The sequence below is a fragment of the Lipophrys pholis genome (genome assembly GCF_963383615.2).
Source record: "Lipophrys pholis genome assembly, chromosome: 14".
Taxonomy (NCBI): Eukaryota; Metazoa; Chordata; class Actinopteri; order Blenniiformes; family Blenniidae; genus Lipophrys; species Lipophrys pholis.
The window spans coordinates 16,362,261-16,387,155 of NC_137633.1; the positions used below are offsets into that span (position 1 = coordinate 16,362,261).

Sequence of the window (24,895 nt, forward strand, 5' to 3'; positions counted from 1 at the left end):
ATGATTGCATATGGATGCACTGTTGGCCTGGAAAAATGGCAGAATAGGAGGGAAATCTGGTGGGAAAAAAAAGAAAAAAGGAGTGCGCCATGAACATATTGTCTGGGCTACTAAAAACAAGGGATACAACTATGGAGAATGAAACAAGAAATGGAAAGGAGGGAGGGGGAAAGATGGAAAAGAGGGAGGAAAGAAAGAGATAAAGCAGAGCAGGTGTTGATTGGAGAGAGGCCGGGCGGTGAGTGCCAGCGGTACCTGTTGTCACAGCGAGGACTGAGGTGTGAAGCTTGTCTCAGCAGAGGCCCTCAGAGGTGTGAGGTGATTATGGGAAAATGGGGAGGAAGACAGAGACATTTAGAGGGAGAGATATGGGGAGAAAGAAAGACCGGGACATGGGGAGTGAATGTGGCAATAAAGCTGGCTGCAGGAATAATGGCAAGGTGGGAAAGAACAACAGATTGAGATGGATGAAGTGAGAGTGTGTATGATAGAAAGCAGACAGTAGGGTGATTGCATAGTGCGCATGTATGTATGGATGCGTATGTGTGTGTTATTCCCATTTTAGCAGCTACTCAAACTTTGGTGTCTCATTAAACAGCTTTTTACTGTGGACAGCTGTAGCGCCAGCACAGAAACTGCCTAAATGTGTCACAGATGCATTATGATGAATGGAGGTGTTTGTGTGTCCATTTTCGAGGTGAGCATAGACTTACACAACATCAGATGCTCTGGAGGAAAAGCTGGTTTCAGAGTTTTTTTTTTTTTTTTTTTTACAAGTAGCCTAATTAGTGGGTTCAGGAAACTGGAGCTCGCGCGCCCCTAAGGAGTCGGGTCAAACAGTAAGCCCAGGTTAATGACACCTCCTGAGGGGTAGCTTTCCCACAGCAAGAGCTTTCTAAGCTCCAACCTCCACACCTCTCTACCGTCCATCTGGCATTCAGACAGCGGGATGGGGAGTTATGGCTGTGACATCACTCCTAACCTGTGACATCATCACTGCCCATCAGTGATTTCACGCAGGTTTGCCACAGCTGCAGACAAAATCTGATGTCGGCTAGCTGGCATGACCGGGTTATTTACGATGCAACTGCAGGAAGTAGTCACCCATTTTCTCAAGTCTCTGGCAGCCCACCATTCCTCTGGGGGACACTAAAAATCGATTTCTGCTTCATAACAAATCATAGGAGCAGCACCTGCACTAGGGTCAATGTTGACCTTTTTGACTTTGTTGGAACCAACTGATTGTTGGGACTTCACAGAATATAAATGGGAAAGTGGCAAGTCACTTTAACACCCAACTAGAGACTCAGAATAGCCAACCTGGTGACGTCATCATTTGTTGTAGCATGGTTTGTTCAACACAACACGACTGTCATCAAAGCCTACCGGGCTTGTGTATTCAGATGAGCAGAGTCTGTAACCAATCTCCTTTTCAAAAGGACTCTGGCCTCCATTGATGAGTCCTAACACAGCAGCCTTAGATGTGAAACACAAAGGATCGACATGATTAATCAAACACAGACCCATTATAGCCAGACAGTCACACAGGCCTCCACTGTGTATTAACAGAAAGTCATAATAAGATGAGCTACAAAAGGCTGATAGCGATGAAGATTAACAGATACAGTTCGGTGAGTGGCTGGGTGAGAGTTCTCTCTCAAGGTCTCCTTTGTCAGTGACGATGGCCAGAGTGACATGAATGTCTGAAACCTCTAGAAACATTATTAGGTCAGGACAAAGGTGGGCATCTTATGAGCTATCTGGGGTGGATATGCGTCATATTCGTCTTCCAGTTCCTGAAATTTGAATTGTTTAGAGTCACGGCAGGCGAGCAACAGCATCTATCTGATCTCAATTTGAACTTTTAATAAAAAGTCAAAGATGAAACAGGAAAGGGCACGGCGATGCAAGAACGTATTTCAAATCCATCTGCGTACTTTGAAGAAATTTCACCTTTTCTTTCTTCCACCTTTGCAAATAAAGCAAACAACTTGATGGATACTCTCAAGCTACACATTCAGCCCACCTGTACTCACCTGAATAGCTGAGCAGCTACCAGAGCACCTTGATATTCTGTAACGTGTTTGACACATTGAGACAACCGGGATGAGACTTAAATTGCAAGCGCAAAAAAGCCAACCCTGGGCCATGCTAAATGACTCAGATTTTAACCCTGCGATACCACCGCTCAGACAAGGTCTAATAAAATATTAAAACAAAATGAACTGAGGCCTTCTGCAATTTTAATGATGCTTGTGGCATCTGCAACACAATAACCGTGATGCATTAACGCCAAGCATCTCCGTCTACTTCACCGCCAAGACATGTGGCATATAAAGTGTCTTGTTCCGTCATTGCCCCCTATGTGAAAGGTTCATTGGACCAATTAGGCTGCCTGGCCTTACGTGAAATGCCAGGCATTTAGTGGGAATGATAATTATTAGCGCTAGGTTACATATGATGACATCTGAGGTAGATAAAGAGAACAGGCTTAGTTACTATGGGACAAGAGGGATTTCATTTGCTTCTGTATTTGCATTTTTGACATATTTCAATCGATCCTGTTGTTATTCCAATGAAATCTAAATCCATTCTAAAAATAACGGACTGGACTGTGTGCATACTATTTGGTCAAGGGGTGTGAATATCGGCTTCTCTTTTTATGGGTCAACTATGCAATACAAATATTTTTCCTTTAAGTGATTAGCCAAATTACCTCCAATGGATGAAACTTTACATTGTTGCCAATCACAGTGTGAAAAGAAGCACGGAGTTGTAGGGGCTGGAAGGGATTGTAGGACAACTCATCCATGGACAGCACCCTCAGAGGACAACCCGTCCAGGGACAGCACCCTCAGAAGACAACTCGTCCACGGATGAGATTTCAGAATTTGTTTGAGAAAATAAATCCTGTAAAATGTACTTTTACATATTATTTGTAATTGATATTTTATGTATTTTTCATATATCTAGTATATGTCCATATATATTTAGTATAGTATCATATGGCTTTGTTTCTCGCGAAAAATGATCTTTGCGCACATGACGCAAAGAATGTGCCCCCCCCCCCCCCCCCCCCCTGAATGGACAACTCGTCCATGGACCGCTGGAAGGTAGCCAAAAATGAAGCTCTGTCTTCTATTTGCTATGTTTGTAAGGGATGAGGGCGACAGTATAGCAAGATGTATGCATGTGTACACACATATGCATGAGAGAAACCCACACATTGAACCTAGGGCTAAAAAGAAAATAGACTTCTGTGTTGGCAACAGCTTTTTCCTAATCCTCGCCCCTGGGCTATATTGTGCAGTCAAGCAGGCTATTACATGGCAACAATTAGGGGGGCTGCAGCCCAACACCTGGTCGTCTCCTATTCTGGCCCTTCAGTGGCAGCTGACTGTACAGTCTCACAGCCAGGTGGCCCTCCTTCAATGACATTAGCTAGTCACTCCCGGGTTAATCAGGAGCCTGCCATCATCCAGTGGGCATGCATGGACCCCCATTCAGAGTGGACGCTTTCATGAGGAACAGGGATGATGGAGACAATGTTGTTATAAAAACTTGTTCAACTGAAGATCTCTGACAGAGACCCCACATAATCAAATGTGAACTTGGAGGAGGGGGTTAGGGCCCCTCGAATTCATGGTCTAAGTTCGGCGCACTGCCTTGATTGGCTGAGGCGTAGCTCGCAGCACGTCAACTGTGCATCCTGCAGATTATAATGGACCTTTTCAGGGCTGGACAAAAACAGATGGAGTAGCGGGAAGTGCTATACATCCACGCAGACGGACGATGATGTGGGGGGAGGGAAACTGGATTTTGTCAAAGTCGGCAGATACAAAAACAAGTGGGTGTAGCTAGAGCAGGCCTGGCTATATCTGCATGCACAAAGCCTCGTTCCAAAGCCCCCTGGCTTGAAGATCTGAGGGTAAATAACACTCATTAGAATAACAAAAGCTATAGATTTGTCCCCAAATCAGCTAGAGTCTCATCAATAGTAATTAGAAGCTATACATAACTAATGAAGATGTGCAAGCTACATTACACAAAGGTACCAAGAGCTGCTGAGTATCTAAACACAGTGTAGGATAAGTAGATGTCTGTAGCAAAGGGCCTCTCTTACATTTTTTTTTTAAACATACAAGACCCAGGTGGAGTATTAATTGATTAATTGATAATTATGGTATGTACAGACATTCAATTCAAAGTTATAATGTATGACCAAAAGAGGCACAGAGGATGCCACTACCAGATGTTTCAACAACTAACAATAGTCTCTTTTTGTTCGACAACAAACTCAATTTGATTACAGCCTGTTGCTGTGAAGCGACACTGTAAGATCTGCCCAATATTTCTCATTGCTTCTCTTTCAACCAAAGCCACCACTTGACAATGAAACGCAGAATCTCAGTATTAACACATCAAAGGCTGCTTGCTGTAAGAGGAAGCAGACAATGCACAGCGATGCGCACTTAAATGGTTTTTTTTTGTATTTATTATTATTGCTTTGTTTGCCTTTGCCTGTCTGTCAATGCAGAAAATTCCATTTAGTGCAAAAATGCAAATGCTGCGAGGCACAAGGACACCCTCTGAAAGAGAACAATGGCCACAGGCCAGCGGAGGAACAGACATTGCCTTTGAACCATTTGAAAAGGCATTAATGCGCAACTTATAAATAATCAACTAATTCCTTCTTAAAACAGCCAATTAAGTCTGCAACATTAACAGCAACACAGTCTGGTCTGAGAACCAATAAAAAGAACTGAAAATGTAATGGTTATTTAGGGACAAAGACGCCCAATAATGTCAGAAGGTGTCTTCACAAGAGTCCCAGAAAACCCTGCCACACATCAAAGAGCGAGAGATTCCAGCGGAGAGCGATGAGTGACATTTCACTGACATTTCCCTGCAGCATTCAACGTGGCGCTGTCTGGAGACAGCGTCAAAAATATCTATGGATATGCTTGAATGAGGCACAGGCGTTAAGGGATGCAGGTTCTTTCAGGGGACGGCCTCGGCTGTGGGGCCAGTGATGAGGAGCCTGGACCCTGGGAGATTGAATGGTAATCACTGGAGCACAGATAATGGATGATTGAAGGCTCTTTCTACGCCGCTGTTGGATTTCAATATCAGAGAGGCCCTAGAATTGGGATTCTTATCAGGGGCGGTGTGTCAAACAAAGGAGAGCCGAGCGTGAAATATGGGGTCCAACTCAGGCACACGACCATGGCGATTAGCACACGGATAAAAAAGGCCGCACAAACAAAAGAGGGCAGCTTTTTCTGCACAAAGGGCTGTCCACTGCCTTGTAGCAAAGAGACACGGAAGGAAGAAGGGACATAAAGGGAAAAAAAGAGGGACAACTTGGTGTTAAAAAGAGGACAGGACAAGAGTTTTGCTGAGATGGCTGGAAGATGAATAGTGACAGGGCCGACTGTTAAAGAGTGTTCCAGATCCTCTGCTTCTGAAGAGGAATAATAGAGCAGCAGGGATGAAATGCAATACACCCCGCCTCAAAGCCATTCATTCGCATCCAAACAAACTCACATCATCATTCACGTACACACAAACACACATGGTGGCACGAGGCTTCACATCCCTGCCAAGTCAGTCACAAAAAACAAAACAAAAAACAACAAAATTATTCCCATTTATCCCCAGATTCCAAGCACTACAGCTTGCCAGGAAAGCTCATTAACCCTCCCTTCAAGAACCCTGAGACAAAAGAGGGTAAAACAAAACATAACTAATCAATGAGTACGCGCCCATTGAGGATGGTGGGGGGTGCAAGAACACGCATCCATTTGGATAACCTGAGAGGGCTAACAGCTTTTTCTTTAGTGTTGCATTGGCTGGCTGGAGGGTGGAAAAAGAAAGTTCATTAATTAAACAGGGCTGGGGGTAACAGATGGAATGGCTAGCTGGATGCTAATCACTTAAAGCGGACGGACAGGTTTTTACACCCAAGCTCGAAGCTGCACCGCCGCACATCAATCACAATGAACGTGGCTTCCCAACGGCAGTGCAAGGCAGCACGGGGCCCCGTGGCAACGCCGGGGTCAGGGTATCCCGAATAAGGGTTCAAAGACTTATTAGCAAAACATTAATTATGACTATTTTAATCTTTGTTCTTTGAAAATTTTTAATTTTTTTGCACAGTATTTCCTAGAAGCTACCCGGCAAGAGCATCAACAACAAATTCAACAGAGTCACAATCATTCCAGTACATATCATTAGAATGTCTGACACAAATACTCATAGTTGGGGCCACATAGCCAAATGTATGCAGGTATTTGAAGAGAATCATTGTCTTTAAAATTCAAAAAATCATATCAAAACATAAAATACAATGACTTAAAAAAATATCTACTCAGTAAAATGTCATTCAAAAAATAAGTCAAAAATTGGTAAAGACTTCTATAACATATTGTTTTTATACTCACAGTGTATGATTCTAGGAAAAACACAAAAACCATCAGCTTTAAATCAGAATTGATTGTTGTGAAAATATTTAGCAATTTCTTTGATTAGGAAATCAAATATATAAAACTACATAAAATATAATGGTAAGCCCTGTTGTGGACAACCATTTGTCAAAACACAATGAGAAACACCTTGTAGGAGTCTAGTTAATGTTTTTTCTATCTGATACACCCATTCTGAGTAGGGGATGGGAGCAAGGGAGAGGTCCCATTCAAAATTGGCTTTCACTTTGCAGCTAACAAACAGACAGATGTCAGACATGAATGCATAACAGACGGAGATAGGAGGGGCGAGAGGGTGGGGGTTCAAGTTTAAAAATACACAGAGCGTGACATTCTTTCGTTACACTAGGCTATGCAGTTTTTACTGGAAAAATTTGATGGCATTTAATGTTTTTGTATTGTATGAACTGATATTTTTAGCACCTAAATCTTTAGCAGCACTGTGAATATTATGAATGATGCACAAGCGATATAAATGATTAGATAAAAGTGATTGGATAAAAATGATTAGATAAAATGAAACATATGATGCACATGAATGTCTAAACTCCGCCGCAAAAAATATAGTATGGTGACTTTATGATACCAGAGGTGCAACAATATAAAGGCGGTTCAGAACAAACAAAAACTGAACAATACTAAGAGGCACAACAGTTTGACACCAGCAGTTTGTGTATGCTACCCCAGGCAGGGCTCTGTGTCCCTGCTGTTGGCCGTCTGGTTCCATGCCTGCTTTACCTGTGTTTAAAAAAGGGGCGGCCCCCATGAAGCTCCAGACCCCAGAGTGCAAGCTGGGCTAGGCTGGGCCCCCAGGGCTTTCAGGGTGTGGGTGCCATACAGTGTACGCCTTTTGTTACAAGGCTGGGTGGCAAGAGGAGGAGGGAACTAATGTGATGGTGGTGGGGGGGTTGGTGGAGAGAAAAAAAAATGAGTAATGCTATGAGTCATTCTGCATTAGCAGCAGGAGGGGACTGGGGGGGTGGATGAGTGGGGGCGAAGGGAGAGAATACTTTTGCATGTTGTATGAAGCTAGACGCCATATGCCATCCGAGCTGGGTTGCCTCCTGAGTCAGGGCTCTTGGTTTGACAGGCCTGTGCTTGCCCCCTCCGCACCCCCAAAAGCTACCCCTCCCTCCCTCCCTCTTCCCTAACTAACACCCTCCTCCCTCTAGGCCTTCTGAGGCTCCAGCAATGGGTTTGGCAATTGCCTTGGTTGTGCATGGACTGCACTCTGTTCATTTGTGTGTGTTGGAGGCAAAGGAGGTGGGTGGGTGTGTGGTGTGCAGGGGGGTGGGACTCAGTGATCTGAACACATCGGACATTGTCGTGAGTCCCGGCAGGAACAGCTGGTCAGCTGGAGAGAGGAGCGGGAGGGGGGGCAGGGATAAGGAGGGAAGGGAAAGAGATGGGAGGCAGTGCGCTACACTGATAATGGGATTAGGTTAAAACATTCAGTGGGGGAGACACCCCTCCTCTCTTTGCAGCCCCCCACCCCCCAAACACTGCGTAAACTCTCAACCAACCTATCAAAGCCAATGCCAGCCTCGGTTGAAAAAACTACCTTTGCCAGCTCAAAACATGGGACACTTCAACTCCCCCTTTCAAAACAACACCTTCTTTGCAAACGACGACCAACTGCCTCCATCAGAATAGCTCCCATCCAGTCACATGATGCACTTCTTGACACTTCTAGTTAATCAAAGCAACACGTAAAGCTGACTGACTCCCTATGTGGCAAATGTGACTCTATATGACAAATAGCTTTTAGCTGCTCGGAAGGAACAGGAAGTTGGCTAGTTATACTCACATCAGCTCAGGCCGTTACATGAATCCAGCATATAATGACTTTCTTGGCGTCTGACTGTGCCCAGTCAAGCACTGTGTTTCATAGTGATATAGACTGCTGAGTATTATCCACGAGTCTGTCGACAGTTATGGCACAACAGCTGGCAAATTAGACCTATCAACAATGTTAAATAATTCATGTGAGACAACACTAACATGGCAGATCCTATTCATGACACCCTGTCATCCATACAGGCGCACCATCATCTCAGCAAGGTGAAGAATCTTACAGTATACAAAGGAGCCAGACAAAAACACAGTGAGAGTGGGACAATAACTTGCTCTGGAGGGGTGTGAGAATATGTCACAGTCAATACATTCACAGTAATAATTATGATCGTGTCCGAGGATGCAGCTACAGCACACAAAAGGAGCGCATACAGGACACCGTATTCATTATGTGGTCGGTATACATCAGTAGGAATTATGTACATCTCCTTTACTTGGGCCGGTGGGGCTGGGGGACTGGAGATATGCTCATCTGAGCTGTGTGAGGGAACATGACAGACTTCAGCAGCTTTCTGGGTTTGACTGAAAGGATCAAGCCCCCTCTCTTATTTCTGCTACACACACACACACAATCACAATCTCACACACACGCCACCTAAAAGCCTGGCTCGCATGACTGGCGATGGGCAGAAACAGATTATGGATATTGATCGCTGCCTGGAGATGGATCTGTGTGTGTGTGTGTGTGTGTGTGTGTGTGTGTGTGTGTCAGAGCAGAGGATGGGGACTAAGGGCAGTGTGCAAAAGCTATTGATTGTGTCCAGTAGGGAGGCTATGTCTCCGAATCAAGGTCAGTTTCGCATTGTCTCACCTATTAGTAACTTGCCATCTCCCCAACACACACACACACACACACACACACACACACACACACACACACACACACACACACACACACACACACACACACACACACACACACACACACACACACACACACACACACACACACACACACACACACACACACACACACACACACACACACACACACACACACACACACACACACACACACACACACACACACACACACACACACACACACACACACACACACACACACACACACACACACACACTCACTCTCTACCTTTACCAATACCGCCGTCACAAAGGGTGATGGATGGCACATCAAAATCAAGTGCTTGTTGAAGAGAGAAATGGATTCAACCTTTTGGATGAAGACATTATTCTATACTGACAGTATGAAGGATCTTTATCGCACAATAAATGGCATCAGACAGCGAGGCCATCCAGCGGCTGGCTGGGTTCAGGTGAAGCCCACAAACTCATCATCTGTCTGGAGCCAAGGTGTTCTACATGTTGCTTGTGCAGAGATGCGCTCCATTAACAGAAACGCAAGATGACATTTACTAGTGAAGCCACGAATCAATAAAAAACAATTGCGGTTTAATAAAAATCAAAGTCGTTTTCAACTGAACATTTTGTGGTACTCCAAATGTAGCTGTGATAGGACGGACAAGTTGCAAGGAATACACTTAGAACGCCAGCTGCATTTTCTATCAGACGTATAAATAATAAATGATACATTATGAGTCGTCTGCGAGAGCTTCGCGATACGATGCCTGTGAGGCTGAGGTGGTGCCCTGACAGGAGAAATTGATGCAGACTCTAACTGACATGGAGATCTGTACATGACACGAGGAAGCATATGAAACTGCCAGATTTCACAAATTTAGAAAGAGAGCAAGGAGAAGTATGTGAGACATGATGGAAGGAATACGTAAAGAGAGAGAGCAATGGTTTGTATGTATGCATCTGAAAAAAATGTAAATAAATAAAAACTTCAGTAACCCATTCTGTGTGCTTTTCAAAAAGAAGAAAAAAAAAACTGTCGCTGGTGGTCATTTTTCAATATCAAATCCTATTAGCTTGAGAGATTCTGCAAGGGTTGAGGCAGACTGCTGGAGTCCTCTCGAGCCTTGTGACGGAGCGTGTGAGGGGGCTGCAGAGCCATACTGGCCTTTTATCTGGACACACGGGGGTCATATAGCTTCTCTTTGAAGGAATATTCAACTAATTACCTTGGAGAGTGGCCTCACAGGCAGAGAGCAGGCTGCGGATTGTTAAGGGATTGTGGAGGGGTAAACTAAGGATGGGGATTTTCATCTTGCACAAAAAAAAACAAAAAACGTACATCCTGGGGAAAAAAAAAAGAGATTGTTCCAAACTGTGAGAGATAAAGAGCCACACACCCAGAGAAGATGGAAGCATTGAAATCACTGTAGAGGAAAAAGTGCAAAAGGCTGGAGCAGTACAAAAGGAAATCCAATGACCAAAGCATCTACACCACCTACCACTTAAGACATTGTTTTGGTTATGATTCACTCCATGGCTGGACACTGTGCCACTTGGGAGATTTGGTATTTTGGAGATACCAAATCTTGATCTACTGATGTACATGTCACCAAAACATTTTGATTATTGCATAGTTTATGTGTCGCCTCGGTCCTTACGAGCTTTCTAGCTCGGCAGACAAACAGCAGGCAGACATGCAGATACTGAGTTTGGCATTGGGCTTTGCCTGGCACATCCATTCATCTCCTCTCTTGGAGTGTGTGAGGCCTGGCAGCCTATCAGTGCCAGAACTCCAGAGGCAGCGCTTATCTCCTCTCATAGATCATGCCTTTGTGCTGACTGCTCCTCTGCTAAGGAATGCCAGGTGAGGCTTTTTGAGGCCCGGCACAGGCCTGCTACTGCACCTCACCCTTCCCATACACTCTCCCACCCTCACCCAATCACCCCTGAGGCTCACCGAGGCAGGCGGGCCTGTGGCCGGCCCCCCTCTGGCACCGAGAGTCACACTGGGCTAATTCACTTGGCGTCGGGTAACAGACATCTGTCACTCAGGATGCCCCCAGGGACACTCAGACAAGGCCTGATATCAGGGTGGGTGGGTGAGTCGGGGGGGGGTGATGTGCTGCACCGTGAAACGCATACAGACAGACAAATACTTCCACACACCTCGCGTAATATGTGTTTCTATACCATTAAGGCCCAAAAGCCTTTGTTGTAAATACAAAGCATGACCACAATGAAGACACTACAAGTTTCTCAAATATAGCAAACAATACATATCAGTCCTCCACCCATATGAAATCTCCTTAGGGGAGGTTTCTATAGCAACTGCCAGAGGGGCAGCGTGGTTCGCGGTGAGGCGGTGCAGTACATGCTGTCCGAGGAGGAGCGGGGCGTTAAGGGAGATCGGGTTTCCCCCCTCCAGGGGCCATCTCAACTCTGCACCCCCCATCCCCACTCCCACTCCCACACCCAACCCCACCCCACCCCCCCTCAACTCTGTGCGGCTAGCATTCACATGCTAATTCATCTCCATTGGTAATTACACTCTCTTTAAACCAACTGACAACTACAGCTGGAGTCAGCCTCGTAATGGCACACTGTTGGAAGGATGGGTGGAGGGACGGCATCGAGATCGAGTGCGTGTGCGTGCCTGCGTGTGTTCGCACTTGTATGCATATGCTGATGGTGCTTTTATTTTGGCTCTCCTTGTTGCCCATAAAACGATACTGATAAATGATGACACATTATCTGCGCTCCAACCCAAAACAGCCCTTCTCCCTCCCATGTTGCTCCAGGCTGTGAAACAGCCTCAGCCTAATAGCTGTATGTAAATCAGGTAGCCCATAAAGATCAGTGTCAGCACTCAGCTGTGTACATTGGGTTAGGTGACAAGCACGCCACATGTCTCGGGGAATTTTCCACAAATGGGAGCTGGTTTTACTAAAAATATTTGGGCAAAGTGACATTTTACTTTTCAAAACAATCCCTTTAGTAATGTAACTTCCCATATTTCAATAACCTAAATGATCTCAGCTGTTGGAGTCTTTTTAAATAGTTGGATTCCTCTCAAAGTGAAGATTAGAAGAAGCAGGGTTTGAGGAGTAAGGATACAAGCTCTGGTAGAGGGTCAGGCGGGACTTGACAGCTCTGCTGGCATTGATACAGGTGGCCCGGACTAAGCTTGGCAGCAGCGTCCCAGTGACGATGGCGCCATTAAACAGAGGCCCGAAGAAAGGAACCTGTGGAAGTTAAGAAAAAAGTATTAAAGAGTAATTAGCTATTGAAACACACTGATCCCAAATTAATTTGGCTAGGGTCCAATCATTGTGTATGTAAGTGCCACAAGAAGAGAGGGCTGATTAAAAATCTTTTTGTTCCGTTTTAAACGGCTCCTCCATCTGTTTAGGGCAAAAGTTCAAGTTGAAATTGGATTTTACCTAACTTTGCATGACAACCACACATATCTAATGTGAATCAATGTTAGCTAAATGAAATTAAAATGACAATCAATACCACACAATGCCCTCATATTGAGCTACTGAACAAATACAAAAGGGGCAATATGAATTTTAGCAACAGCGCAAGAGTGTGTGCCTACACGCGTCTGTTCATGCATATTGGAAAGGAGCCCTTAATCACTGAAGCTCAATAGTCATTGACCTGGAAGTTGACGTGGACGTCAAAGTCTTTCCAAAAGGTCCTGCTGTCTTCAACTTGGCAGCGTGATGAGTATAATGACCATTTAAATTAAACAATACACAAGTTTTTCAACCGAAATCATACAGACTAATTAATTCAATCATGTGTGGGAAAACTTTGGAAATAATATATCAACTGTGAGCTAAAATTTGAGTGGATGGTTTTACAGGTTTTTGCAGGTGGAGGTTACTTTGGGTAATTGGCTGGCTTGTTTATAGGGTGGAGATGTGGGACACTATAATGGCAGCAGCGACAATAAATGTAACACCATTATATGTTAACTTTCTTCAACTGCTGCCGCTTTCAATCTTAGCTCTCCCTTGTCTCTTTATATTAGTGAGCAAACTGTGGTACTCCCCAGTGAGAAATGCTTACAAAGATAGAAATTGGCTGCAATCCATCCATCAGGCTGCCACCAAAACAGGGAAAGGTTTAGAAAACACAATTACGGCTGTTGTTTTCTGCTTGAAAATTGTTTCATAGTGATTGATTGAGCTCTCAGGGAAAGATCACTGTCTATCAAATGGAATTGTAGGTCATTCAGAGCTTTTAAAACACAAATGCTGTAGTTTTCTTAAACAATCTGCATCAGTAGTACAGAGTAGATTCATTATGTCACTAAAGGCAGGGTAGACCTGGACAGAATCACCATTCAACCTTAAATGCATGTTTTTGCACTGTGGGAGGAAACTGAACAACATGGAGAACCTCCTCTAGTCTTATATCATAGATACAACTCCAAATAATTTATAGCATTTTATTTTTTACGTAATTCCTTAAAAAATATATGTTTGAAGGAAAAACCTAACATGATCTGTGCTTTTAGAGGATGAAAATATGAAACAAAAAATTGCGAAGACATAATTTCAGTCTCTTTGATGTAAAGAGTCTTGCGAATAAATGCGAACATCTGAAGAGAGTTGTAAAGAAAGACATTTCACTGTCCTCTGGGAGGCCACACATGAGTGCAGTGCTATGGAGTAACCAAGATGAAAGCTAGCCAACAAAGGAGAGTGACCATCTCAGAGCACATACCCACAGTGTGGGTAATAATGCACGGCTGGAGTAGAGGGGAACTGAGTGCCTTTAGACAGAGAGCACCACAGGAGAAGGAACCTATAAAATTTCAGAGCAGAGTATGAATAGAAGAGGAGGGACAAGAGGCTGCATTACCTGACATATGGGTCCAGTTGACATACTTTTTTCTGTGGGGGATATTATCACTTGTCATCGAGAGAGGAGCTCTGTGATGGCTCACTTTCATTAAGCTTCCTGGTGAGCCATGCCTGTCATCTACACCAGGGTGTCAAACATATGAAGCTGTCCCACCACAGGGTCCATTTGGATCCGCCGGATATTATTGCAAAGTGTCAAATTTATAGGGAAAACACTGACTTTAATTTTAGAATGAAGTGGACAGTCGTTCATTAGCAATTCAGCAGTGAAAGTTAAGTTACTGCTAGTGAAGTAGCATGAGCTTCAAAGTCATACAGAAGTTGTGAAAGCATGTTAAATGCTGCAACGTTGGAAGAGATGGTTTACGCAACAGAAGAATTGTTAAAAATAGCCTCGCGCTGGGCTTATATTAGTTTAGCTTTCATCTTTAAAAATTGTTCAGGTTTTGTAAAAAATATAAAAAATGGAGCTAACAACTTGTGCTAACACAAAGGTACATTTAATAATTTCCAAAATGTTTCACTTAAATGTGAACATGCTACCATTTTACTGGTACGGCTTGCTCAAGACCAAATTGTTTTAGAAGTGGCCCCTGTACTAAAATTAATCAGCCAGAGCATTGCAACCACCTGTCTAAGATTGTACAGATCTTTACATTTCTAGGCCCACACGTTCTGCAGGAGTTTGAGCGACGGTCATTCTTCTCCTTAATTTCTCATTAATCAAACTACATGGGTCAGTCTTCATTCCCTCTGTGGATCAATGAGCCTACGAACCTGTCACTAGTTTTTCTTCCTTGAACCAGTTTTGATAGATACTTACAAAGAGTGTTCCCTTGTTTTCTCAATATTTCCCACCCACTAACATGTGCAATAATGAAGAGATAATTTGTGTTTTTTTTTTTTAATCATTTGTCAGTGGTTATAATGTTTTGACTGATTGGCTTGTAATGCCGGTGACTGCAGTATTTTCACCTGTGGTTTCTTCATGATCTGGATGAAGTACATCTGGTTCTTCATTGGGTAGATGACAATCAGCACGTCTCCAAAGTCAGTTGGGATGATGCCACGTCGGTAGTCTCTGGTGTGCTCGGACCACACGATGTGCACCTCGTCATTTCCCAGGTGACGCAGCTGCCAGACAAACAGAATCCCTTTAATGAAAGACCTGGCGATTGAATGTGATTGTCAACGCCGCTGCACTGATGACAGGAACACAAATTTAGCTGCATTAGGGGACTGCACTGGATTTATTGGGTCTGTATTTTAAGCGAACATCACTGCTCCAAAGACTCAGGAGCAAACTGAAGTGGATGAGCTCTGAAGGATGGGGGGAAGACTGATAAAATACTATTTACTGGTGAGTCAGATAAGGAGGGAATAAAAAAGGACAAGCTTTCATTGCTGCATGCAGTAGGTGCCAGAGAAAGCGGACTACTTACAGCTAAAGAATAAACTTTGTATGAAAACAATGGTTTAAATCCAGAGTCTGCATTCTGGTTCTCACTGTTTTTCTACATCTTTTTCATTACAAATTCAAATAGCTGACACAAAATGGACAAAATTGAGCATCTTAAAACCAAATAATTCAAATCCAATTAACCTTCCCCATCACAGATTAAATTGCTTCCCATTTCCCTTCTATTCACAAACACAAATGAAACTGCGCAGGACAAGAAGGTACACTTAAATAACAGGAAATTGACTGATGCCACTTTAAAAAAAAAAAAAAGAAAAGGTAAACAGCTTCACCATTCCCAACATGAAAACAGTTGAACATGGCTACATTATATTTTCTGGAAAGTGTGAATCATTATTAGCTGGGAGACTAGTGATGAATCAAGCAGTCCTTCCCATTTTCTGGGGTATCATGGACACTGAAAAGTGAGCCTCTACTCTGAAGAAAACATCTGCCAATGTACTGTTGGCCTAATGAGCCATTAGGAAACATGCCCTCGCCACCAAAAATGCAATTAGCACATTCTATTATAAGCCCTTAATTATGGTAATACGGTAATCTTAAACAAATCCACGGCATGCCGATTACTGGAGCTCGCCAGTTCAGTCTGTCTGTTCAGGGATCAGCAGGTACCAACCAGGTCAGTCACTGGGACAATTTCAGAGAAAATGTTGAATATGCATTTGTGCCAGACAATCAACACTCGGATGTTAATTTGGGTTAAGATATTAGCATTTGGATGAGCTGAATGACACGTTTAATGAGGATGCTTACGCTCTAGTCAATCATCTTCTGCACCAATCTATTTACCCCCTTTGTTAATCACATCCAAATGTTTGAGACTTCTTTAATAAAATGTCATTCAAGTCAAAGGCTCTTGTCCAATTAGTCCTCTTTGACCTTCCACCCAGCCAGTGGGTTTTACGCATGGAAACAGCAAACCAGAGTCCCCAAGAACACAAGAGGCTCCTCATAAAAAACAACCTGCAGCAGCACAGTTAAGCTGTAGTGCCTGGGGGTGAGGGCGATGGCGAAAGCACCCGTCTATCTCACTCTTTCACACATCCAATACACAGACACATGCACACAGTCTACATGGCCTGACCCCAACCCTGCAGGTCGCTTCTATAACCACATTATGAAAGCCAGCTGCTACTGCTGCAGCCTGCATTGCACTAAAACGCACAATTGGATTGAGGAATTCATAGTTTACCCTCTTTCCCTTTTGCTTTCCCCAGCTTCTATCGTCTTCAAACAGGCAATGTGCTCAGCAAGAGCAACCCCCCCCCAGAATGCCTCTATGGTTACAGGCAGTAAAGTGGGTGACTGCTGGTCTAAAAGTGTTATTTTTAAATTGACACAGAAACATCCTACTTGGACACAGACAAAGCCTGCTTCTCATTCCAATTCTTCATACCACTCACCTCTTTTCTCTCCTATCTTTTTTTCTGAAGCATTTGCGCATGCAGCCAGCCTGCCAATTTTGCTTGAACCTCTGGCTGGAATGGAGCTCTGTGGCTCGGAGGAAGGTGAGCATGAGCAATTACAGAAGTTCCTAGTGAAATGAATAAAAGTGGAGTGGCAGCACACTCTGCTCTGGGCATTGGCCACCCCTCCAGCGCCTCACTCTGGTGAAGCCAAGTCAAAATCATTCCTTGGTCTAACTTATTTTTTGGACCACAAAGCACAGGTTGAGGACGGATTTGGAATGAGTCGGTTATTATTTGTGAAATGGAGAGTGTGTGTGTGGGGTCTGGTGTTGGCTGAAGTGTGGTTGGATATGAGGAGAGCCTGATGAATTTCCCTTCTCAGCAGGGTACTGTATGAGAAGATTGGCAGCACGGGCAGGGGCCTTGCGGCTCATTTCTTCGTGCTAACTGCTACTGCTGCACTGTAGCACAGAATCCCAGTGCAGAACCCAATCGATCGCTCCTGTGGCGGCAGCAGGAATTGGATAAAAGGATCCTGCCGGCATCCGGCCGGCGCCTGCCCTAGCAGGGAGAGCTAATGGCTGAATCCAGGCCCTGGTCACAGCACACGGGGAGGGGGGGCAGGGGAGAGCAGAATCATAGTCATTACCACAGCGGCACATGCCCTCTCTTCACTCACGCGCCTGCGATTCTCTACTCCTCAGGCCTTCCTGGGCAGGGTCACTAATCAATGCCCGCACTCTGGAGTCACACCTCCTGATCACAGCTTAACACAGGGCTGAAGGCTACAACAACACACTGCTCTGGGCAGGCAAGGCTATGCAGTCATTTCCCTGCGACAAACAGGCAAAACAACATTTTCTCCTCAACATATTCAGCACTTGAGGTGTGCAGTTCAATGAAAGTATGCCTGACAATCCAGAGGGCTCAGACAGAAGCAGTCAATATGTACCACTGATGCTGCACAGTAGTGTCTCCTGGTTCAAGTCCAGGGTTGGGTTTTGGGCTCTTTCTATGTGGAGTTTTCATAGTTTGTCTGTGCGTGTTCATTCTTTCACAGAACCAGTGCATACATCTGAGGTTATTTGGTGACTCTAAATTGTCTTGCATGAGTGGGAACGTGAGCTTGTCCGTCTGTCTGTGTGGCCTGTGATGGACTGGTGGATCTGTCCAGAGTGCAGCCTGCCTTCACTCAGTCAGCTGGGATCAGCACCAGCCCCTTAAATTCGGATATAGCTGTGGAGAGAATGGAGGGATGCCTACAAACAGCTTTTACCTTTTTGGTGAGGGAGTCATCGGAATCTGACGGCATACGTGTTGAGACATGGTAAATGACTTCCACAGTCGAGGTAGCATAGTATGGAGCTGTGAGACCTGTGCTGCCATTCCTCTGGAGGCCACCCATGAAGCCGCAGTGTGTGGCCAAGTCAACCTGAAAGGAGACATTTACAGTTTAGCATGTTCTTAGTGTGCTTGTGCATATCTGCATGAATATTCATGTGGTAAGAGTGCTGTCTGCACCTCCCATCCCAGTCCAGAGACAAAATCCTCGTAGGCCTGGCTGCCTGCACTGTTGGACAAGATGGAACACTTATCCTCTTGGCCTTCTCCTATGTAAAAAAGGGCAATTTTGTGCGTCTCCCGGCTATAGGAGAAAGAGAAAAAAAAAACCAGAAGATCAAAATACACAAAAGCAGCTAATTTTACAAATGCAGAAACTTGAAAAACTACATTAGGCACTTCATGTGAAAATGCTTTGACATGTGGATCCAATCACTCAAACCGCTCAATCTTAGTAATCAAGGTAAATTGTGCACCTATGTGTACGCGAGTTTGCTGAATGAAATCCGCGAAGCAGACTAGGGGGGGAAAAAAAAAAACATGGTTTTCAGCAAATATGTCCACCATCTCTTTAGTTTTAAAATCATTTTTAAAAAGAAAGGCAGCAAACCCTCTCACAAACACATGTTTCCTGTTGCCATGGCAGTGCATTTTGCTGGGGTAGATTTAGGGCACTTTGCATGCTTGTGCACAGGTTGTTTTTTTCCCCCAACCGAGCCTGGCCATCTGGGAAAATAAGGTCCAATCCTGAGGGCATCCTTTAATAGGCTCTTGTCGTTAGCAATGTGTGGAGTGCTTATTGATTGGGCTAAGAGACATGGTAAGCAAAGGAACACAAGAGTGATAGTGGGAGACTTCCAGTGCTGTGATCAGCAGGGGATGGTACAGATTAAGTAAGTCATGAGGGAGGAGGGAATATAATGTAGCTTAAGAGAAGCTGCAGGAAGAATGCTTTAATGTAGTATTTAACAACATCTCATAGTGAGAATGTTCCTTGTGTGGGGTTTGCATATCATCCCTGAGCATGTGTCCAGATGAACCAGTTTCTTTTCACAGTCCAAAAACACACATATGAGGCAACCTGGTGTGTAGAAATTGCCAGTAAGTGTTAATATGAGTGTGTGTGACCACGGGCCTCTCTCCATGCTGCCAGCCTAAACTTTAGATTTGTTAAAGTGTTAAAAAGACTTACATGATCATGTGTAATTCTTTCCCTGTGTAAGTATTTAAAATTGTAAGGGCTTGACGTAATTAATCTGTTTGTTGCATTACAGTGATTGTTTTGTGATTTTGCTCATATCATTTCCAAAATGACTTGAACATTATTTTTAATGCCAGCAACGGAACTAGTGAAATAAAGGCTTGATAAAAAAAAAAAAAAAAGGAAGTAAAATCCAATGTGAAGTTTTACCATTGCCTCGAATCCAAGTTCTTCAGTTCCCTTAAGAGTTTAGAGTTTTTCTTCAGCAAGTGGAAGCTTTTCCTGTTTAACAAAAACATCAAAAATCATATTTCTCAATTCAGTGCATGAAGTCTAACTAAAGAGTCTGTTGATAATGTCACCCATGTTTCCCTCAGAAGGCAATAAATGTATCACAATCGAGTTGTTGAAAAGAGAAGTTTTGCTCTTCAGTGATGATTACTAAAGGCAAAACAGGCACAGGTGCAACACTATCTCCTGCACGCTGTGTGCTTGTTGCACCATCTCCATTAAGAGGTGTAAGCTTTTAATTTACGGGGTAGCACTGCAGAGATGTGGCTCTGTGAGGGAGACCTCAGTGAAAACAGCTGGGCACGGTTACCCTGCGGAGAGGAGATTAAGACGCTCCAGACTCCAATGTGCCTTTAAATTTACTCTCACTTTGAGTTACAAACTGCAAAAGTCACTAACTTAATGACAGTAAAGTTGTCATCCATAAAACTTATTTTTTCCCCTGGCTGACTACATTTGAGTAGACTTACTCGATAATTCTCTGCACAACAATGTACGCCAGATTGATTGTGGCCAGTTTCAGTAAGTAATACCTGCGATCCCAAGAGTTCATGCCAAGATCATTGAGCAACAGCCGGCAGAAGTAGAAAGGAGCCTTTGGTTCTTGGTGGGAGGGTTCCCTCTGGCAGGCGGCCCGATAGCTTATGTCAGCCTCCCACCTCCTCACTTGCTCTTCCTCTTGCTCAGCCTGGCGGAGAATAGCTCCTAGGATGGCATTCTCCTGCTCCAAGTTCATGCCGTGGGGTGACGGGGCCGGCTGGTTGAGCCTGAGTCGTGGGTGGGGCAGGCATTCTGGGCTGCTGTGGCCTAGGTCCTCTAAGAGTGCATCCAGAACATCCACCTCGTCATCCTCACCACAGTAAGAGAGGCAATCTGACACTGAACCATGATGTTTGTCGGGTCCCTTTGTTGGAGAAGTGGGCTGGCTTCGGCTGTGTGTGACTGTAGTAGCAGTGTACAGAGGAGGATCTACTGCAGTAAACGCTCCCTGATCAACAGAGTCCTCCTGTGTGGTACAGTAGAGGATGCTGCCATCCCAAGAGTATTTGCCTGAGATGTCCCGGACTATGATGCGCACTTGGGAGGAAGGGTGTGGGGGCTGTCCAACTGTGGGTGGCTCGGCAGGGATCTGCAGGTATGACACCAGCGTGCTGTCGTTGAAGACAAACAGCTGCAGGTTGGGGCTTTTGAAGACCTCGGAGGACAGCTCTGACGACTCCACATATGGGTTGTCGTGATTTTCGCTCATGAGGCTGTGGAGAAGTGCGGGGCCTCCACTCAGGGGATGATGGCCCAGATGGTTTACCAGGTGCGTCATGACCATCCGTGCTGTTAGAGGTATCAGCTCCATGTTTCGCCGTCGTTTTTCTAAGAAGAGAAAATGGACGGGAGGATGCAAAAACATAAAGACCATCTCTGAAGACAAACAGTCGAGAAAGTGTGAAACGTGATCAATAGTGAAAGTAACTGATGGGTTCAGAATACAGCTGCACTGGGCTGTCCTTTATAACAGGTTCACTGCAGACTGCGCCAACCAGATTTAAAAAGCCCCACATTTGTGTGTAGACATGCTACCATCTCTATTAGCTCTTTTTACACAAAGCCAAATCTCAATTATGATTACTAATAGCACTACTTTATTCATTTCTCATAATAGGCTGGCCAGCACACTTCTAAGTAGGTAGCATCTCATCATGAGAGACAACTTTGAAAAGCCCATTGAGTCGTCTTACAATAGATAAGCGTTGAGATTGGCCAAGTGCTAATGAGAACCACCATCTTTACAAGCTGCTGAATAGATCTCTGCTTTGTGGATTGCATTTATGTAAATGCAGAGGTTTTTACTCCCAAGTGAAAGGCATGCCGTACTCTATTCCACAGTGATGTGGGAAAAACAAGAAGATGCACTCTTGCATTGTGACAGTGCTATCAATACCATCATCCCCCATCAAAGTGGAGAAAGCTCTTTAGAAAGCAGGCCAAGCTGCATTAGAGATGCACCGGTCCTTTGATGTGACTTGATCAATATGGGGTGAGGGCATGAATATAACTAAGCCGGCACTCTTTGGTTTGCCCTTTTGATAGCGTTTTGTTATTTCTGCTAAGACTGTGTGCAGCTGTGCACTGAAAAAAAGCAGCAGTGTGATGAAATTTTCCATACAAAAGCTACTGTTTAAATCTCCAACATTGTTTCAGTGGACATTTGCACTATGTATTCGGGTTTTGGGGATTTTTTTTGTTTTTCTTTTAGAAGTTGAGGACATGGAGGGGGAGAGAGAGAGAGAGAGAGGACTTTATTGCCTAATGGAATCACAAGGTCACAAAAACAAAGGTAAAAAAAAACATTTTTATCTAAACCCCATAATGGGTCTTCTCTTTAGGACTGAACACTAATGCGAACATTCCATTCCGTCTGGTCGTTGATTTCCTTTTCATACTATTAATAAGATATTGCCATTTGACGGTGCGGCTCCAAATGGATGGGCTATTAAGAGATTGCTTTTACCTGTAACCTTTTTAAGTTTTTTTTTTTTAATTATTATTATTATTTTGACAGGGGGTCTCCATACTGTATCAAATAGGTGTGAGCATGAGAAGGCCCTGTTAAAATCAGCTGTGCCGAAACATAAAGTTCCCTTTGTAAACTTTGGTATCATTGTTGGATGCCATACCCTCGGCGACGGTGAGCAGGTTGCCAAAGTCAGAGGGGGTGGGCTGCGATGGTGCCGGCTCGCAGCTCTTAACTTGACCCAACATGAGATCATAATCACTGGACAGGTCTGACAGACTGAGGAGATAGCGGCTTTGTTGTGTGTGCAGGTTGGAGCCGGACACACAGCAGTGCAGTACCTGAAGAACAAGAGAAGGGGAAAAAAGCAGGATTTGATTATATCGAGATAAAGTGTGCCTGACTAGATTCTGTACAGTGTGGCAGAGAGAAACACTTTGATGACTTAATGTCAACTCTAATATGCACAGACAAGATCTTGTTAGATATGCTGGTGTCTGTCGAGACAATGTACAGTGATGCTCCTGCAGGTCTGTTTTAGACGGACATGAACCAGCAGCATGTGAAAAGGGGTGTATATGATCTATTTACATCATAAGGCAAAAGGGGGAGGGAGGGAAAGAAGATGGTCTTTATTGCCACTAATCCATTTCTCCTGTGATGTGTGAGTGTATCGATCTACATAACAGATGGCAGAGCATCCGTTGGCAGAGCCAGATAAGGCGCACTGGGGCAGTTGATTACAGCCATTGGACAGGTTTACACTGTTTGATTTAATTAAGACTTTATCCTTGTGCGCAGCGCCACACCACAAACGTGCATGCCTGGCCACAAACACATCCACGAGCAAACACACACCTGTATAATGCATAATCTGAGTGGAGGTGTAAATTGTGCATCTGAGGGGGTACCTCACACGCCTTATATATGTAGATGAGGGTGCCTCTTATTCTGAGTGGAACAACTCGGGCAAAACCATGCAAAGGCTAATCCCATTCAGAGCACACATACGCTCACACTTGGCTCACAGAGGCAGTCTGGCCCTGCCATGTGAAACAGTATTGTGTGGGGCAATGCAGACAGTATGTGGATGATTCCACCGAGCAGGTCTCTGGATGCATTGGGGGAGGGATTGGAGGCCCGATGCTGAAAAGACCTGAACCAAACAGCTGCTACACCAAAGCCCCAAAGAGCTTCCTCTGTGGAGAGGTAGAAAGGGAGGGGAGGGGACAAACCCACGGCTGTGCTTGACAACTAAGTGACTGCACTTCGCATAGCAACAGTTCCTGGAAGGGTAACACACAGCGAAACAAGCGTACTGTAGTTAGAAGGGAACACATTGTATGGAGATGCGAGTACGCCACATACATACACAAATCAAACAATAAAAACACAGAGACGTGTGTGCTTAAGCACCAATGTACCCATCTTTGCCGTCGCTCGTTCCCCTAAAACACAAGTTCACGTACGTGCACACGCGCACTCACAGAAGAGTGGTGCAGCTGGCCGCTAAAGCAACCAGAGAGAACAGATGGAGAAGCCTGAGCTGTACTCCAGTGGACGGATAAGGTCTAGTGCAATGTTGCTTTTCACAGCAATGTGCATGTCATCAAAACAAACTCACCTTTCTATAGCTGTAATAACGCATGACAGCCTTTTCAATAGCTTCATACACGTATTGTGCTCAGTGTTTGATGGCTACAAAAAAAGAAGTGATTCTTTTTAAACTATAAAAATTGTAATTAAAGTGAGGTGAATAATGAATGATCATGTCAGTGACACTGGCCAGTGATGGAATAAAGAGAGATGCTTCCTATTAGAGGAGCCATTCTTTGCTCGGTATTCAGAATCATTAGCAGCCAGCGTGTCTGTGGAAATGTATAGATTTCAGTCCTGATATTGCTTTAATACTGTCACACCTTGTGATGCCACGAATGAAACCCAGAGGGGCCGTGCCTTTTGTGTGCCGATAGACAACCAATCATGCCTAATTGTCTTTGCTTTCATAGCAGCTGCAGTCTCTCTCATATTAAGACATATTCCATTCAAATCTCCAGGACAAGCGTTTATAGCCCGAGCTTATCGAGTGGACAAAGGGTCCTGTTTGAATAATTGGACCATTTCTTATCAGGGGTGACATCCTTACAAAGATCTGCCGTTGACCGCATCTGTCCAGACAGGAGGGAATGAATAATACCTCATTCATTTGTGCCTGAAGCCTGGCCCTCATCCTCAGGGTCAGACCATAAAGTAAAGTGTTAGAGGGACAAAAACACAGAAGTAGACTGAATATTTTGCATGCTTTAAACATAAAGCTAATGAATGTTGAGAATTTTATGAAGGGTTTTCTGCATATGTCAAATGCATGTCATAAGTGTGTGCGTGTGTGTGTGTGTGTGTGTGAGCGCCTATGCTGTTGAACCACATAATGTTAAATGAGGCATAGCCATAAGGTCACGGTGGAGTTGAGTTTAATTAAAGTGGCAAGCCCATGTGGTGGGGTGGGGGTGGAGATGTCAAAGCTGAAGTTGTGGTGTCAATGGCCAAAGGTTACATGTGTTTCAGGGGACAATGGAAATCAATCAGTAAAAAAGTGCCCATCTTCAAGTCTGTAAAGTGTTGTAAC

The 24,895-nt window shown here is 44.3% G+C and overlaps 1 protein-coding gene across 5 annotated transcripts in view; it reads right to left on the reverse strand.

The window, feature by feature from the left end:
• Positions 1-24,895, reverse strand: part of ralgapa2 (Ral GTPase activating protein catalytic subunit alpha 2) — a 99,125-nt gene that overhangs the window by 15,350 nt on the left and 58,880 nt on the right. For all 5 annotated transcript variants that reach the window (XM_080479937.1, XM_080479936.1, XM_080479934.1 and 2 more), the window contains 7 exons: positions 22,433-22,610; positions 20,294-21,128; positions 19,680-19,751; positions 18,449-18,572; positions 18,204-18,359; positions 15,014-15,172; positions 12,276-12,403 (listed from right to left, as the gene is read on the reverse strand). In XM_080479937.1, the coding sequence (XP_080336063.1) occupies positions 12,276-12,403; positions 15,014-15,172; positions 18,204-18,359; positions 18,449-18,572; positions 19,680-19,751; positions 20,294-21,128; positions 22,433-22,610 (1,652 nt within the window). The remainder of the gene's footprint in view (positions 1-12,275; positions 12,404-15,013; positions 15,173-18,203; positions 18,360-18,448; positions 18,573-19,679; positions 19,752-20,293; positions 21,129-22,432; positions 22,611-24,895) is intronic.